The sequence below is a fragment of the Carcharodon carcharias genome, chromosome 17, assembly GCF_017639515.1.
Source record: "Carcharodon carcharias isolate sCarCar2 chromosome 17, sCarCar2.pri, whole genome shotgun sequence".
Taxonomy (NCBI): domain Eukaryota; kingdom Metazoa; phylum Chordata; class Chondrichthyes; order Lamniformes; family Lamnidae; genus Carcharodon; species Carcharodon carcharias.
Genome location: NC_054483.1, coordinates 91,746,964 through 91,762,071, shown reverse-complemented (window position 1 = coordinate 91,762,071; position 15,108 = coordinate 91,746,964). Strand labels below are relative to the sequence as shown.

Below are 15,108 nucleotides of genomic sequence, written 5' to 3'. Positions count from 1 at the left end.
TTCTTTGTTGGTAGAGTCCATTCTTTATTAAATGATTTGAATCCTCCACACAACACAGTTTCACCCAGTCTTCACCATAGGTACTAAAGGGATCTAGTATTGGGAGGGGAGGTGATATTAATGTGAAGTGTTAGGATTAATTAGCTTCAAGTCAAAATGATCTGGGACAGTGGCAAGGTCCTGAGCTTCATGTACTGTGGGATAGAGGACAACATGCAACACCATGATGACATTTTTAAGTATGTGCACAGCATAAAGTTCTCCCAGACTCTCCTCCTATGTTATGTGCAGGATTCGTATAATTAAGAAGTAAAGTTAGGTAATTACCTATTTGGATGCATCATTAAACTGGTGTTGAGTTAATTTGACATTGTTCTGTTTTTGATTTCGAACCACTACATTTTAGTAATCAAGTTGATTAGGATTCATTTTCAATAAATTACAATTATTTGATGTTTAATTGCTCAGCATACTTTAAGGTTATTTATAGCAACAGAATAGCTAATATAATTTTGTTTGGGCTATAGATCTGTGAATATGTATTAAATGTAACAAATGGAGATGTACCCTCTGATGTTGTTCCTATTGCTGTGAGACATCAGATTGTTGTCACATGGGTCAAAGTAAAACAGCTTCTTCAGCAACAGATCGGACCAAACCTGGGAAATGGTGATGAGGTAAAGCCTTAATGTAAAAGTTTTGTCTCCTGAATAACTTTGTGTTTAACTTTGTGCTGCTGTACTATAGCTGGGATGGCAAACCACTCTCAGCTGCAGTATGGAAACTCTAGTCTGTTTTGCAGAGTTAAAAAGAGGGCACCATTGTCCCAAACAGTTGGTGAAGGAACAGGGAAAAGTTGATTTTGGATATGAAAAATGGTGGTGTGGGTTTGGTTTGCTTGTGACACTTCCTTTTATACTCTAGGTGACATGATCAGAGAAAAGGGGCATTCCTACTTGATGGTAGGAAACAGGAGAGGCTCAGATGAATGACTTCATGAGCTGCCAAGAGGGCTTTGATGTATCCCCTTGTCCCCCATCAAATAAGTTGCATGCAAAATGGGGAAAGGAGTAGTCAAAATAAAGACCATCTAGACAATATAAACTTGTCCCTTAGGACTGCACAGCAGCTCAGGAATCAGTAGCGCAAAGTTTTCATGAAAACAGTTTTCTCTTAAATTGCTCTTGGTGCCATTCGTGGAAATCTGGACACAAAGCCTTCTGATGTTTATCTGCATATAACTCAACAGTAGGGGTGTTGTTTACCAAAGCAGCTGCTAGCTTGCAGCTGCTAGCTCACATACATACATCAAGTTTGGACAAATATATAGTTACCTATCTAGTTCTGCAATTCCCTAGTGTGAAGTCTAAAGAAAGGGATGTGTGGCAATACATAATGAGATACTGCTCAGTGGCCTCCATCTTTAATGGATCATCCTCCATCTTTTCTGTCATCTCCAGCATGATGTCACCACCAAACAAACACATCTTCCCCTCGCCTTTCAGCATCCCGGAAGGATTGTTGCCTTTGTGACATCTTAGTTCAGTCTTCCATCACTCCAACACCTGCTCCCTTTCCCACGTGAAGGAGCTGTAACATCTACCCTTTAACCTCCTCCCTTGCCACTATCCAGGGCCCCAGATACTCAGATGGAGGTTACAGATTCTTGGGACATTGGGATCAATTCTAGGATAGAAGGCACCTATTCAAAAAGAATGGGTTGCACCCCAACAGAACTGAGACCAATGTCCTCTTGGGGAGGTTCACTTATTTGGTTGGGAGGATTTAACTAAATTGGCAGGCGGATGGGCACCAGCATATAGAAGTAGAAAAGAGAAATAAGGTGCATTCCCTGGAATTACCTTTAGTCCGACTTCCATAACCTCCACTTGTTCAAGTTCTGGCTGTAGTGCCAGCAGTAGCCACTGCTCAAATGTCTCTCTGCCGGTACTACAGAGCTGCTGGCCAGTCGATTGGCCGGCAGCTCTCTAAGGTGGGACTTCCTCCCTAGATGGGAAAATAAATCTCCCCCTGAGCCAATTAACACCCTGCCAAGCCTAAAATGGCTGCAGGACAGCTACCTTAATCATGGGCAGGTTAGCGACTGACTTTTTGGCTGGAGAGGAGAGGGGAACACAATGCCCAGTAAAATCCAGCTCTGTGACCCTGACTCCTTTAATCTGAAACAGAAATTTGCTTTTACTGCTTTCAATTTAGTACACTGTCTTTGATGCTCATGATGAAGGCTGGGGTTTTCCGGTCCCACCCACTGCCGGGATTTTCTGGTCCTGCTGAAAGTCAATGGACTTTTGACTGTCCTGAGCCAGGTCCCGCCATGGCGGGGCTGGAAAATCCCGGCCGAAGTTTCCTTTACATTGGTGAGACCACATACAGATTGGGTGATCATTTTGCTGAACTCCTCTGTTCATTCCACTAGCATGACGCTGAGCTACCGGCCATTTGCCATTTTAATTCTCCACCCCACCCCCAGGTTGACATCTCTGATCTTGGCTTCTTATACTGTTCCAATTGAGTTCATTGAAAACTCAAAGAACAGTATCTTATCTTTTGATTTGGCACTTTACAGCCTTTCAGACTCAACACAACTTCAACAATTTCAGATCGTAACAACTGTTTCCATTTTATTCAAACAGCAAGTACTGTTAATGATTCTTACCAGCCCACCCTGTCCACTTTACCTTGCACCATAATGCCTTTTGTCATTTAAATCACACCTGGCTTCCACCCTATCACAGACCTTCCCTTTTTTCTATCAGTTGGAGTATTTTCAAAAGTGATTTCACATTACTCTTTGCTTTCTATTGAATAATGGCTGAGCTCGTTGCTAATAGTAAAGCAAATTAATGCAAGCATTTGGCGGTTTTCTTTTAGTACTATGTAAATAATGTTAGTAGAATGGCATTCCAATTGAGGTAGCTGTTTGTAGGTTCTTCTTTGTGAGCATTGGTCCTATAGAAAGTGAGTCTGGAGAATTAATAATGGAAAGCAATGAAATGGCAGGTGAATTGAAATGTATTTTGCATCAGTCTTCACTATAGAGGATACAAGTAACATTCCAGATGCAGCAATAAATCAGGAAATGGAAGGGAGGTATGAACTCAGGAAAATTACAGTCACCAAAGAAGTGGTACTGAGTAAATTGTTGGAGCTCCGGCTGACAAGTGCCCGGGTCCTGGTGGACTACATCCTAGGGTCTTAAAAAAAGTGGCTAGTGAGATAGTTGATGCATTGGTTTTAATGTTAGGAAACTCCCTAGATTCGGAGAAGGTCCCATTAGATTGGAAGATAGCTTATGTAACTCCATTATTCAAAAAGAGAGGGAGACAGAAAGCAGTAAACTATAGGCTAGTGAACTTAACATCTGTAATAGGGAAGATGTTGGAAGCTATAATTAAAGAAGTTATAGCAGGGCTTGGATAAGTTCAAGGTAGTCAGGCAGATTCAGCATGGTCTTATGAAAGAGAAATCATGTTTAACCAACTTATTGGAGTTCTTTGAGGAGGTAACATGTGCTGTGGATAAAGGGGGAATGTACTGTACTTAGATTTCCAGAAGGCATTTGATAAAGTGCCACATCAAAGGTTATTATGGAAAATAAAAGCTCATGGTATAGGGGTTAACATATTGGCATGGACAGAATATCGCTGGTTAACAGGAAGCAAAGAGTAGGCATAAATGGGTCTTTTTCAGGTTGGCAAGATGTGAGGAGTGGTGTGCCACAGGGATCAGTGCTGGGACCTCAACTGTTTACGACTTATATAAATGACTTGGATGAAGGGATGGCTGGCATGGTTGCCAAATTTGCTGATGGCAAAGATTGGAAAGTAAGTTGCGAATATGACATAAGGAGGCTACAAAAAATTATAGATAGGTTAAGTGAGTGGGCAAAGATCTGGCAAATGGAGTATAATGTGAGAAAATGTGAAAAATTAAATTTTGGCAGGAAGAATAAAAGAGAAGCATATTATCTAAATGGTAAGAGATTGTAGAACTCTGAAGTGCAGCGGGATCTGGGTGTCTTAGTGCATGAATCACAAAAGGCTAGTATTGAGTACATCAAGTAATTAGGAAAGTTAATAGAATTTATTTTGAGGGGAATTGAATGCAAAAGTAGGGAGGATATACTTCATTTATACAGGGCACATTTGGAGTACTGTATACAGTATTGTTCATCTTATTTAAGGAAGAATGTATATGCGTTGGAAGCAGTTCAGAGAAGGTTTACCAGTTCAATACCTGGAATGAGTGGCTTGTCTTATGGGGAAAGGTTGGATAGACTCGGCTTCTATCTGCTGGACTTTATAAGAGTAAAGGACGACTTGCTTGAAACTTACAAGATCCTGAGGGGTCTTGACAGGGTGGATGTGGAGAGGATGTTTCCCCATGTGGAAAAATCTAGAACTAGGGGTCACTGTTTAAAAATAAGGGGTCACCTATTTAAAACAGAGATGAGATGAAATTTATTCACTCAGACGGTCGTGAATCTTTGGAACTCTCTCTTGCAGCAAAGGTGGCGGAAGCAGTCTTTGAATATTTTTAAGGCAGAGTTGGATAGATTCTTGGTAAGCAAGGGGGTGATAGGTTATCAGGCAGGTGGGATGCAGATTTACAGTTACTATCAGTCAGCCATGGTGGAGCAGGCTCGAGGGGCCAAATGGCCTACTCCTGCTCCTTGTTTGTATGTTGGTGTATTTGTTTGTTCGCACACTGTGCACATGACCTGAACTATTCTTTGTCTTTTACAGCAGAGTAATGATAGCCAGGCTTCAATGATCCAGGCTCTTATTGCTCTGGAGATGTATTCCTGTAACAACAGCAACCTAATGAAATTTACTGTTCCCAGTCTTCTTGAGGTAAGCAGTTAACATAACCTTTAACATCATGACGGAAAACTTTAAAAATCAACAGCCCGAAGATTTGGTTACATATTGCCCATATTTTCTGTGGTATGGGTTTCATTTTGGGTCCAAAATAGTGTCTATGCCATTCATGCACACTTCTGGTGCAGGCTGCACTGGATAACCTGCTGAGTAGGTTGATAGCGTGGGGACTGGGAACATGTCCTGGAAGTATGCAGAGGAGATGATGCTAATGCAACACTAATGCAACACTCTAGTGATACCATTTTTATCCTGAATAGTCTGACTAATGCCCTCTATTAAAGTTGTACAGCAAAACATGCATTCAGCAGCAGGAAAGACCCCTCTAATAGTGCTATTTAAAGGTTCTCAGCCCTTCCACCAATAAGAATGGTTTCTTCCTATAAACTCTGTCCAGACCCTTCGTGATTGTGAACACCTTTTACAAAAAGGAGGAAGTGGCATAGTGGTAATGTCATTGGACTAGTAATCCAGAAGCCCAAGCTAATGCTCTGCTACATTTGTTTGAATCCCACATGGCAGCTGGTGGAATTTAAATTCAGTTAATAAATCATATAAGCCCTTTTGGTTCATTAATGTCCTCTCGGGAAAGGAATCTGGCCTACATGTGACTCCAGACATACAGTAGTGTGGTTGACTGAAATGGCCTGGCAAGAAATTAATTGTAAAAAACTGCAACCAAATCTACAAAAAGGAACAAAACTGGATGGGTAGGCATCAGCCTAGGCACCAGAAATGACAACGGCAAACCCAGCCCTTTCGACCTGCAAAGTCCTTCTTACTGAGGGCTTGTGCCAACATTTGGAGAGTTGTGCCACACACTAGTCAAGCAACAGCCTGACATAGTCGTATTCATGGAATCATACCTCACAGACAATGTTCCAGACACCACCAATGCCATCCCTGATTATGCCCTATCCCATTGACAGGGCAGACCCACCAGAGGTGGCGGCACAATGGTATACAATCAGGAGAAAGCTGCCCTGGGAGTTCTCAACACCGACTCAGGACCCCATGAAGTCTCAAGGTATCCGGTCAAACATGAGCATGGAAACCTCCTGCTGATTACCACCTATCGCCACCCCTCAGCTGATGAATCAGTACTCCTCCATGTTGAACACCACTTAGAGGAAGCTCTGAGGGTGGCTAGGGTACAGAATGCACTCTGGTTGGGAGACTTCAACGTCCATCACCAAGGGTGGCTCAGTAGCACCACCAGTGACTGAGCTGGCTGAGTCTTAAAGGATGTAGCTGCCAGACAGGGTCTGAGGCAGATGGTGAGGGAACCAATAGGAGGGAAAAACTTACTTGACCTCATCCTCACCAATTTACCTGTCGCAGATGCATCTGTCCATGACAGTATTGGTAGGAGTGACCATTGCATAGTCCTTGTTGAGACAAAGTTCCAATTTCACATTGAGGATATCCTCCATGTAGGGGTGTAGTGCTGCCAGAGCGCACTGGAGTGCTGTTCCACCACCTCCTATTTAAAGGCTTTAATATTCACCGCTGGATGGTAAATACTGATTTGCTGATCGACCAGCTGTTATACACCTAGTTGATTTTACTTTCCACTGATCTCAATGGAATCCACTTGATCAATTGTCTGACTGGATTTTCAGTCTGCAAGATTGGTGTTGATTTTAATCTTCACCACCTCCAATATTGAAGCTACTTGTTTCCAGGAGTAACACATGCAAGGGGATATAGCTCATTGATGGCAACATTCGGAACTGGAAGGAAATCCTCTCGCAACCACATGGGATTGGGCAGTTGGCCTGGGGACCATGATGAATGATATCTACCTGTGTTATTATGTGGGGCACAAGGTCAAGTTTTGCCAGAAGTCCCTGGAGTTTGAGTTCAGGCCGGGCGGTAAGATATGACCGGAATGCCTGGACTCACTGTGTGGCTGTGAACCCGGAGCCTAGGGAAGTTAAAAGGTGGCGGAAGGAAGTCTGGGCCCAGCTGCTGCTGCTGAATGTCTCTGAATCAATGTGCGGCAGCAGCAACAACAGTAAATCTTCTGCACAGCTCTCTTACTGTAAAAAAAAACACAGACCTTACAACTCCCTGCACACAACTTTCTCATAAACAGGCATTTTAGGGTCTTTGAAGTTCAAGGTCTCTGGGATCTGAAGCAACATCAGTATCCCCAAAGACCCTGCTGCATTTTCTTACTGAACACTCATTCCTTGGCTGTGATGGCCTGAGAATGTGAAATGTAACATAGTGTTTATCTTCCCTGCTGGCAGCTTTACATGGAATTTACAGCACAGAAACAGGCCATTTGGCCCATCTCATCTATGTTGGTGTTATGTGCCACACAAGCCTCCTCCCACCCTTCTTGATCAGACTATCAGGGTAACTTTCAGCTTCTTTCTTTCTCATGTGTTTATCAAGTTCCTTGAACGTGCCTATACCAGAATCATAGAATGGTTACAGCGAAGAAGGAGGCCATTCAGCACATTGTCTTTGTGTCAATTCTCTGCAACAGCCAGTCAGGTAGTCCCGCTCCTCCACTTTTTCCCTGTAGTCCTGTAAAATCTTTTCTCATCAGATAATTATTGAGTTCCCTTTTGAAAATTGCAATTGAATCTGCCTTCACCACATGCTCAGGCAGTGCATTCCAGATCCAAACCACTTGTTGCATGAAGAGATTTTTCCTCATGTCTCCTCTGGTTCTTTTGTTAATCACCTTAGTGTTCCCGACCTTTTGCCGATGGGAACAGTTGCTCCCCATTTACTTTATCCAACCCCCTCATGATTTTGAACACATCTAACAAATCTCTCCTCAACCTTCTCCAAGGGAAACAGCTCTAGCTTCACCAACCTATCCACATAACTGAAGTTTGTCATCCTCAGAACCATTCATGTAAATCTTTTCTGCATCCTTTCAAAAACCTTCGCATTCTTCCTGTTGAGACTGAGCCAGTGTTTTATGAAGGTTCATAACTTACTCGCTGCTGGACTCTGTGCCCCTATTTCTAAGACTCAGGATTCGGTGTAACTTATTAACCGCTTTCTCAACTTGTCCTGCCGCCTTCAATGATTTATGCATGTATACACCCAGATCCCTCTGCTGCTGTATTTCCTTTAGAGCTATACCCTTTATTTTATGTCACTTCTCCTCATTCTTCTGACCAAAATCTGTCAGTCCAATATTCTCTACATGAAGTTTCATCTACCACGTGCCTGCCCATTCCACCAGCCTGAGTGTAGCCTCTTGAAGCCTATCACTATCCTCCTCACAGTTCACAATACTTTAAAGTCTTGCATTATCTTTAAATTTTGGAATTGTGTCCTATACAACAAGGCCTAGGTTATAAATATAAATCAAGAAAAACAGTAGTCCCTCCATATACCATCAGAGTTAAGTAAAGTTTTCTGTAATTCATGTTTTTAGTAGGCTTGAATTAAATAATTAAACTGTTGCATAATGAAATTGTAGCTATGCTAAAGACTAACTATTCAAAATGCCGCATGGTTCGAAATAAAATGCCTACCGGCACTAATGTTTTTCACTTAAAAAGCATAGGTTTACTGACATTTGGGCACTCAATTGATAACTATATAGAAAACAACGTAATAAGAGATTTAGAAATAATATGGCTAACGCATTTTCTTAGAGTTCTGACACTTCAAAATTTGGCATGACATCCCTGTCTCCATTGTGTTGTGTGGCACTACCACCCTGCTAAATAAGTTAGTGTCTTCATTTTCATCTGCTTCATCAATGTCCATCCCTCCATCATAAGGTCAGAAGTGGGGATGTTCGCTGATGATTGTGCATTGTTCAGCACCATTTGTGACTCCTCAGATACTGAAGTGGTCCATGTCCATATGCAGCAAGACCTGGACAACATTTGGGCATGAGCTGATAAGTGGCAAATAACCTTTACAAGTGCCAGACAATGACCATCTCCAACAAGAGGGAATCCTACCATCTCCAATTGACATTCAGTGTCATTACCATCACTGAATCTCCCATCATGAACATCCTAAGGGTTACCATTGACCAGAAACTGAACTGGACAGCCATATAAATACTGTAGCTACAAGAATAGGTTAGAGGCTGGGAATTCTGTGAAAAAAATCACCTTTTGACTGCCCAAAGACTGCCTGCCATCTATAAGGCACAAGTCAGGAGTGTGATGGAATGCTCTTCACTTGCCTGGATGAGTTCAGCTCTGACAACATTCAAGAAGCTCGGCACCATCCAGTACAAAGCAGCCCATTTGATTGGCATTCCATCCAGCAACTTCAATAACCATTCCCCTCACCACATACAGTAGCAGCAGTGTGTACCACCTATAAGATGCACAGCAGCAACTCACCAAGGCTCCTTCGACGGCACCTTCCAAACTCACAACCTCTACCACCTAGAAGGACAAGGGCAGCAGATGCATGGGAACACCACCACCTGCAAGTTCCCCTTCAAGCCACACACCATCCCGCCTTGGAGCTATATCGCTGTTCCTTCACTGTTGCCGGGTCAAAATCCTAGAACTCCCTGCCTAACAGAACTGTGGGTATTCCTACATGGACTGCAGCAATTCAAGAAGGTGGTTCACCATCACCTTCTCAAGGGAAATTAGGGATGGGCAATAAAAATGCTGGCCTAGCCAGCGACACCCACATCCCATCAAAAGAATTTAAAAAAGTGAACTTCCTAATGACCTAAAAAAAGTATCAAACAGGATTTCCTGTTTTAAGATTTTTATTGTAACAACAAACCAAAATCAAGATTGACTAAGCATTACTGAATAGGCAAATAATAGACTAACACAGAAAAGTTATTCTCTACTAACTTCTTAATACAACCAAAAAACCCAAGCCCACATTTATACCTTACACTAGGCTCTGATCAGAAATGTAACTTTGTTGATTCAAGTCCAAATCACTCCAGGTTTCAGTGGGCTACCTTCTCCCTGTCATGTTAGGGTGAGTCTTCCAGTTCCTTTTTAAACAAAATCCCATTCACTTAATCTTCTGAACATAACCGTCTGGGCTTCCAGCTGCAAGGTCAATGTTCACTTTTGTGACTCCTTGGTTCTTAAGTCTCCAAAAGTCCTGTCTGTTCCTTCCTTTTTTAAACATAAAACCGACTCTTACAAGCATCCTGCTCTCAGCTGTAGCTTCCCTGTTTTTCACACACAGTAGCATCACTCTGTATTTTCAGGGTCTCTGAATCTATAAATCTGGAAGCAGTAAGGCCAGCTGTCCCTTCCTTTGTGTCCAGGTGTTAAAGATTACAGCTTACTAAATAGGTTTTGACCTGGGCCCCTGTCCCCACCGCAACCAGGACACATGGACTTGTCTCCAGACAAAATTAGTAGGAGGCCACATGCCTCTCTCCATGAATCCATTTTACCTTGAATTAAAGGAGAGGGTTTAAACATAACTTAGCTTATAAAGCCTCACATTCTTGATCACCTCCTCTTCTTGAAGAAGAACAGCCCCAGCTTCTCCAAATTATCTGCCTAACTGAAGTCCCTCACCCCGGTATCATTCTCTTAAATCTTTTGCACAACCTTTCTAATGCTCTCACATCCTTTCCTAAGTAAATTGTCAAAAATTGGACACAATACTTTAGATGAGACTAAACCAGCATTTTATAAAGATCCACCGAAATGCTCTTGCTTTTGCACCCTATGCTCTATTTATGAAGCCCAAGACCTTATATGCCATATTAACTGCTTTCTTAACTGTCATCTTTAACAATTTGTGCACATATTCCCCCAGGTCCCTCTGCTTTTGCACCTACTCTAGAATTGTATCCTTTATTTCATATTGCTACTCCTTGTCCTTCCCACCAAAATATGCCACTTCACAATTGTATGCATTAGATATGTCACTTATTCTACCAACTTCACAGTCTGCATTACTTCCAACTTTTGTGACAGCTGCAAATTTTGAAATTGTGCCCTGCACACCCAATTCAAGGTCATTAATATAAATCAAGAAAGGCAGCTGAGCTTGTACTGACCCATGGAGAATCTCACTATATATCTTCTTCCAGTAAAAGAACCATTCACCACTACTCCCCATTTTCTGTCACTCAGCCAACTTTACATCCATGATGCCACTGTCCCTTTTTATTGCATGGGTTGTAACTTTTCTGGCAAATCTATTATGTGACACATTATTCAAACGCCTTTTGGAAGTTCATGTGCATCATATCAATGCATTGTCTTCAACTCTCTCGGTTACTTCATTACAAACTCAATCAAGTAAATCAAACACAATTTGCCCTTAACAAATCCCTGCTGACTTTACTTATCTAGTCCACATTTGTCCAAGTAATTTTGTCCCGGATTATTGTTTCAAAAGTTTTCTCACCACTGAGGTTAAACTGACTGCCCTGTGGTTGCTGGGCTTATCTTTACACTCAATTTCAATCAGTACTGCCAATCCCTCCTCTCTCTCCTTTTTTCTTTTCATATATTTTCGGAATACTGGAGCACCTTGTATCCAGGAATATTTAATGTCCTGCCCTTTTTTTGAGCCAGATCTTAATTATCGCCACAAAATCATATTCCCACCTGGTTATCTGTGCCTGCAGCTCAACAACCTTATTTACCATAGTCTGAGAGTTTACATACCTGCACTGTAAAGCTCATTTGTATCTTATTACATTTCCTTTTGCTCAGGTCCCACCTGATACCTTACTCCAGAGTTAGCTGTCTCTCCCAATCTTTGTGCGCTTTGTTTCTTCCCCTCTAATGTTTCGTCCTGGTTCCCACCCTCCTGCTAAGTTAGCTTAAAACTGTCCCAAACTGCTCCATAAGGACACTGGCCCCAACTCAGTTCAGGCCTTTAGCTTCTTCCTCGAACAGAGGCCCGAACAATCCCCATCCACCACTACTCTCCTCCGTCTTGCTGAACTTGTTCTCACACTGAACAATATTTCCTTCAACTCCTCTCACTTCCTCCAAATAAAAGGTGTGGCTATGGGTACCCGCATGGGCCCCAGCTATGCCTGTCTCTTTATGGGGTATGTGGAACATTCCTTGTTGCAGTCCTACTCCGGCCCCCTTCCACAACTCTTTCTCCGGTACATCGATGATTACTTCGGTGCTGCTTCAAGCTCTCGTCGGGGTTTGGAAAAATTTATTAATTTTGCTTCCAATCTCCACCCCTCCATCATTTTCACGTGGTCCATCTCTGACACTTCCCTTCCCTTCCTTGACCTCTCTGTCTCAATCCCTGGTGATAGACTGTCCACCAGTATCCATTACAAGCCTATCGACTCCCACAGCTACCTCGAGTACAGCTCCTCACACCCTGCTTCCTGTAAGGACTCCATACCATTCTCTCAGTTCCTTTGCCTCCGTTGCATCTGTTTCAATGATGCTACCTTCAAAAACAATTCCTCTGACATGTCCTCCTTCTTCCTTAACCGAGGTTTTCCACCCACGGTGGTTGACAGGGCCCTCAACCGTGTCTGGTCCATCTCCCGCGCATCTGCCCTCATGCCTTCTCCTCCCTCCCAGAAACATGATAGGGTCCCCCTTGTCCTCACTTATCACCCCACCAGCGTCCGCATTCAAAGGATCATCCTCCGCCATTTCCGCCAACTCCAGCATGATGCTACCACCAAACACATCTTCCCTTCAACCCCCCGACGGCATTCCGTAGGGATCGTTCCCTCCGGGACACCCTGGTCCACTCCTCCATCACCCCCTGCTCCTCAACCCCCACCTATGGCAGCTCCCCATGCCCACGCAAAAGATGTAATACCTGCCCCTTGACTTCCTCTCTCCTCACCGTCCAAGGGCCCAAACACTCCTTTCAGGTGAAGCAACATTTCACTTGCATTTCCCCCAACTTGGTCTACTGTATTCGTTGCTCCCAATGCGGTCTCCTCTATATTGGAGAGACCAAACATAAACTGGGCGAGCACTTTGCAGAATACCTGCGATCTGTCCACAAGAATGACCCAAACCTCCCTGTCGCTTGCCATTTTAACACTCTACCCTGCTCTCTTGCCCACATGTCTGTCATTGGCTTGCTGCATTGTTCCAGTGAAGCCCAACGCAAACTGGAGGAACAACACCTCATCTTCCGACTAGGCACTTTACAGCCTTCCAGACTGAATATTGAATTCAACAACTTTAGATCTTGAACTCCCTCCTCCATCCCCACCCCCTTTCTGTTCCTTCCTTTTGTTTTTCCAATAATTTATATAGATTTTTCTTTTCCCACCTATTTCCATTATTTTTAAATCTTTTATGCTCCCCCACCCCCACTAGAGCTATACACTGAGTGCCCTACCGTCCATTCTTAATTAGCACATTCATTTAGATGATATCACCAACTTCAACACCTCTGTGTTCTTTTGTCTGTGACATCTTTTGATGATCTGCTCCTATCACTGCTTGCTTGTCCCTACAACCACACCCCCCCACTTCCCCCCCCCCCCCCCGCCAACCCCACACACACACACACACACACACACACACACACACCTTAAACCAGCTTATATTTCACCCCTCTCCTTGGATTCACCTAGCTCTGTTGAAGGGTCATGAGGACTCGAAACGTCAACTCTTTTCTTCTCCACCAATGCTGCCAGACCTGCTGAGTTTTTCCAGGTAATTCTGTTTTTGTTTTGGATTTCCAGCATCCGCAGTTTTTTTTTATCAGTTCAGGTCTCATCTGCCTCAGAACCAGTTTCAATTTCTAAGAAATCTAAAGAGCTCGCTCCTGCACTATCTCTCCACACCTTAATTTGCTTTATTTTCCTATACTCATTAGTTTGGGGTCTGGAGTAATCCGAAGATTGCTACCTTTGAGATTCTGCTTGCTAGTTTAGTCCATTAAATCTGCCTACAGGTCCTTTCCCTCTTTCTGTCTATGTCATTGGTACTGATATGTTCACCTTCTCTCCCCACCTCAGAATTCTTTGCAGCTGTCATTGATATCCCTGACCCCAGCACCAAGAAGATAACATACCATCCTGGATTCATGTCTGCAGCCACAGAAAAACTTGTCTGTTTCTCTAACTATAGAAACCCCTATCACTATTGCTTTCTCAATCTTACTCCCTCACCCTCCCGCATCCCACCACACCCTGTAATGTTGTCCAACCGTTTGGCCATAGACTTGGCTCTGGCTTCACTCTACAGAGAAACCACCGGTATTTAGAACAGGTTGGAAAGTGAGATGCATTCAGGAGACTCCTGCAGAACTTTTCCTTGATTGCCTGGCAGTAACCCATTCCCTGTCTGCCTGCATATCTTTAAAAAGTGGGGTGACCACATCAATGAAAGTGCTAAACATGAAACTCAGCCTCGCAGATGCACTGCAGTGATGCCAGCTGATGCACAAACTATGAAACACAAAACAAAAATAGAAATACCTGGAAAAACTCAGCAGGTCTGGCAGCATTGGCGGAGAAGAGCAAAGTTGACGTTTCGAGTCCTCATGACCCTTCAACACAAAGCTTTAGCTGCTCCCGCTGATGATGCTTCTGCACAAGGATATGAGAAATATCCTGGGGTTCCCACATGACACAGATGTACATTCCACGGGACTGAGACATCCTGTCATCTCTCTGTTTATTAGACAAGCAACTGTCTTGACACCAGCAGGGTTTTTTCCCCCTTCCATTTGATTTAGGGTTACAGCCTGAACATAGATCACATGCTCCTGCGATCCAGGGTCTCTCCTGTGGTGCTCTGCTATGGGCCTCTCCTTTTTGCTACTTGGCTCCTGGGCCTCGTTTTGTGCCACTCTACACCTCGGCCTTTCCTTTTTTGCCGCTCCTCTTTTGAGCCCCTCCTTTTGTACTGCTTTGCTCCCAGGCTGCTCCTTTTGCCACTGCCCTTGTTGCATTCCCTTCACAACTTTCTTCTGTGTGCCTTTGTCTGCCCTACCACTGCTGCACATTACTACCTCCGTGTCTAAAGCATGGCTAGTAGAAGGTGGCTGACTTTCAGTTCAGTAAACTGCAGGTGGCATTGCAAAATGACCTCATGCAGCTCTGGCCTTTGAATGCATGCTTTTGGATAACACCATCTTGGCATGAGTGGCAACAGTCTAGACTGGCTGGTTGCCGGACAACATTCAGGCTTGGTCTGATAAGTGGCAAGTAACTTTCTCACCACACAAGTGCCAGGCAATGACCATCTCCAACAAGAAGGAATCTAACCATCTCCACTTGACATTCAATGGCATTACCATCACTGAACCCCCTACCACC

General features: G+C 43.5%; 1 protein-coding gene across 1 annotated transcript in view; it reads left to right on the top strand.

The window, feature by feature from the left end:
• The window catches only part of LOC121289677 (cilia- and flagella-associated protein 46), a 243,587-nt gene that overhangs the window by 82,211 nt on the left and 146,268 nt on the right, over positions 1–15,108 (top strand). The window contains exons 19-20 of the mRNA XM_041209300.1: positions 528–677; positions 4,767–4,874. Of these exons, the coding sequence (XP_041065234.1) occupies positions 528–677; positions 4,767–4,874 (258 nt within the window). The remainder of the gene's footprint in view (positions 1–527; positions 678–4,766; positions 4,875–15,108) is intronic.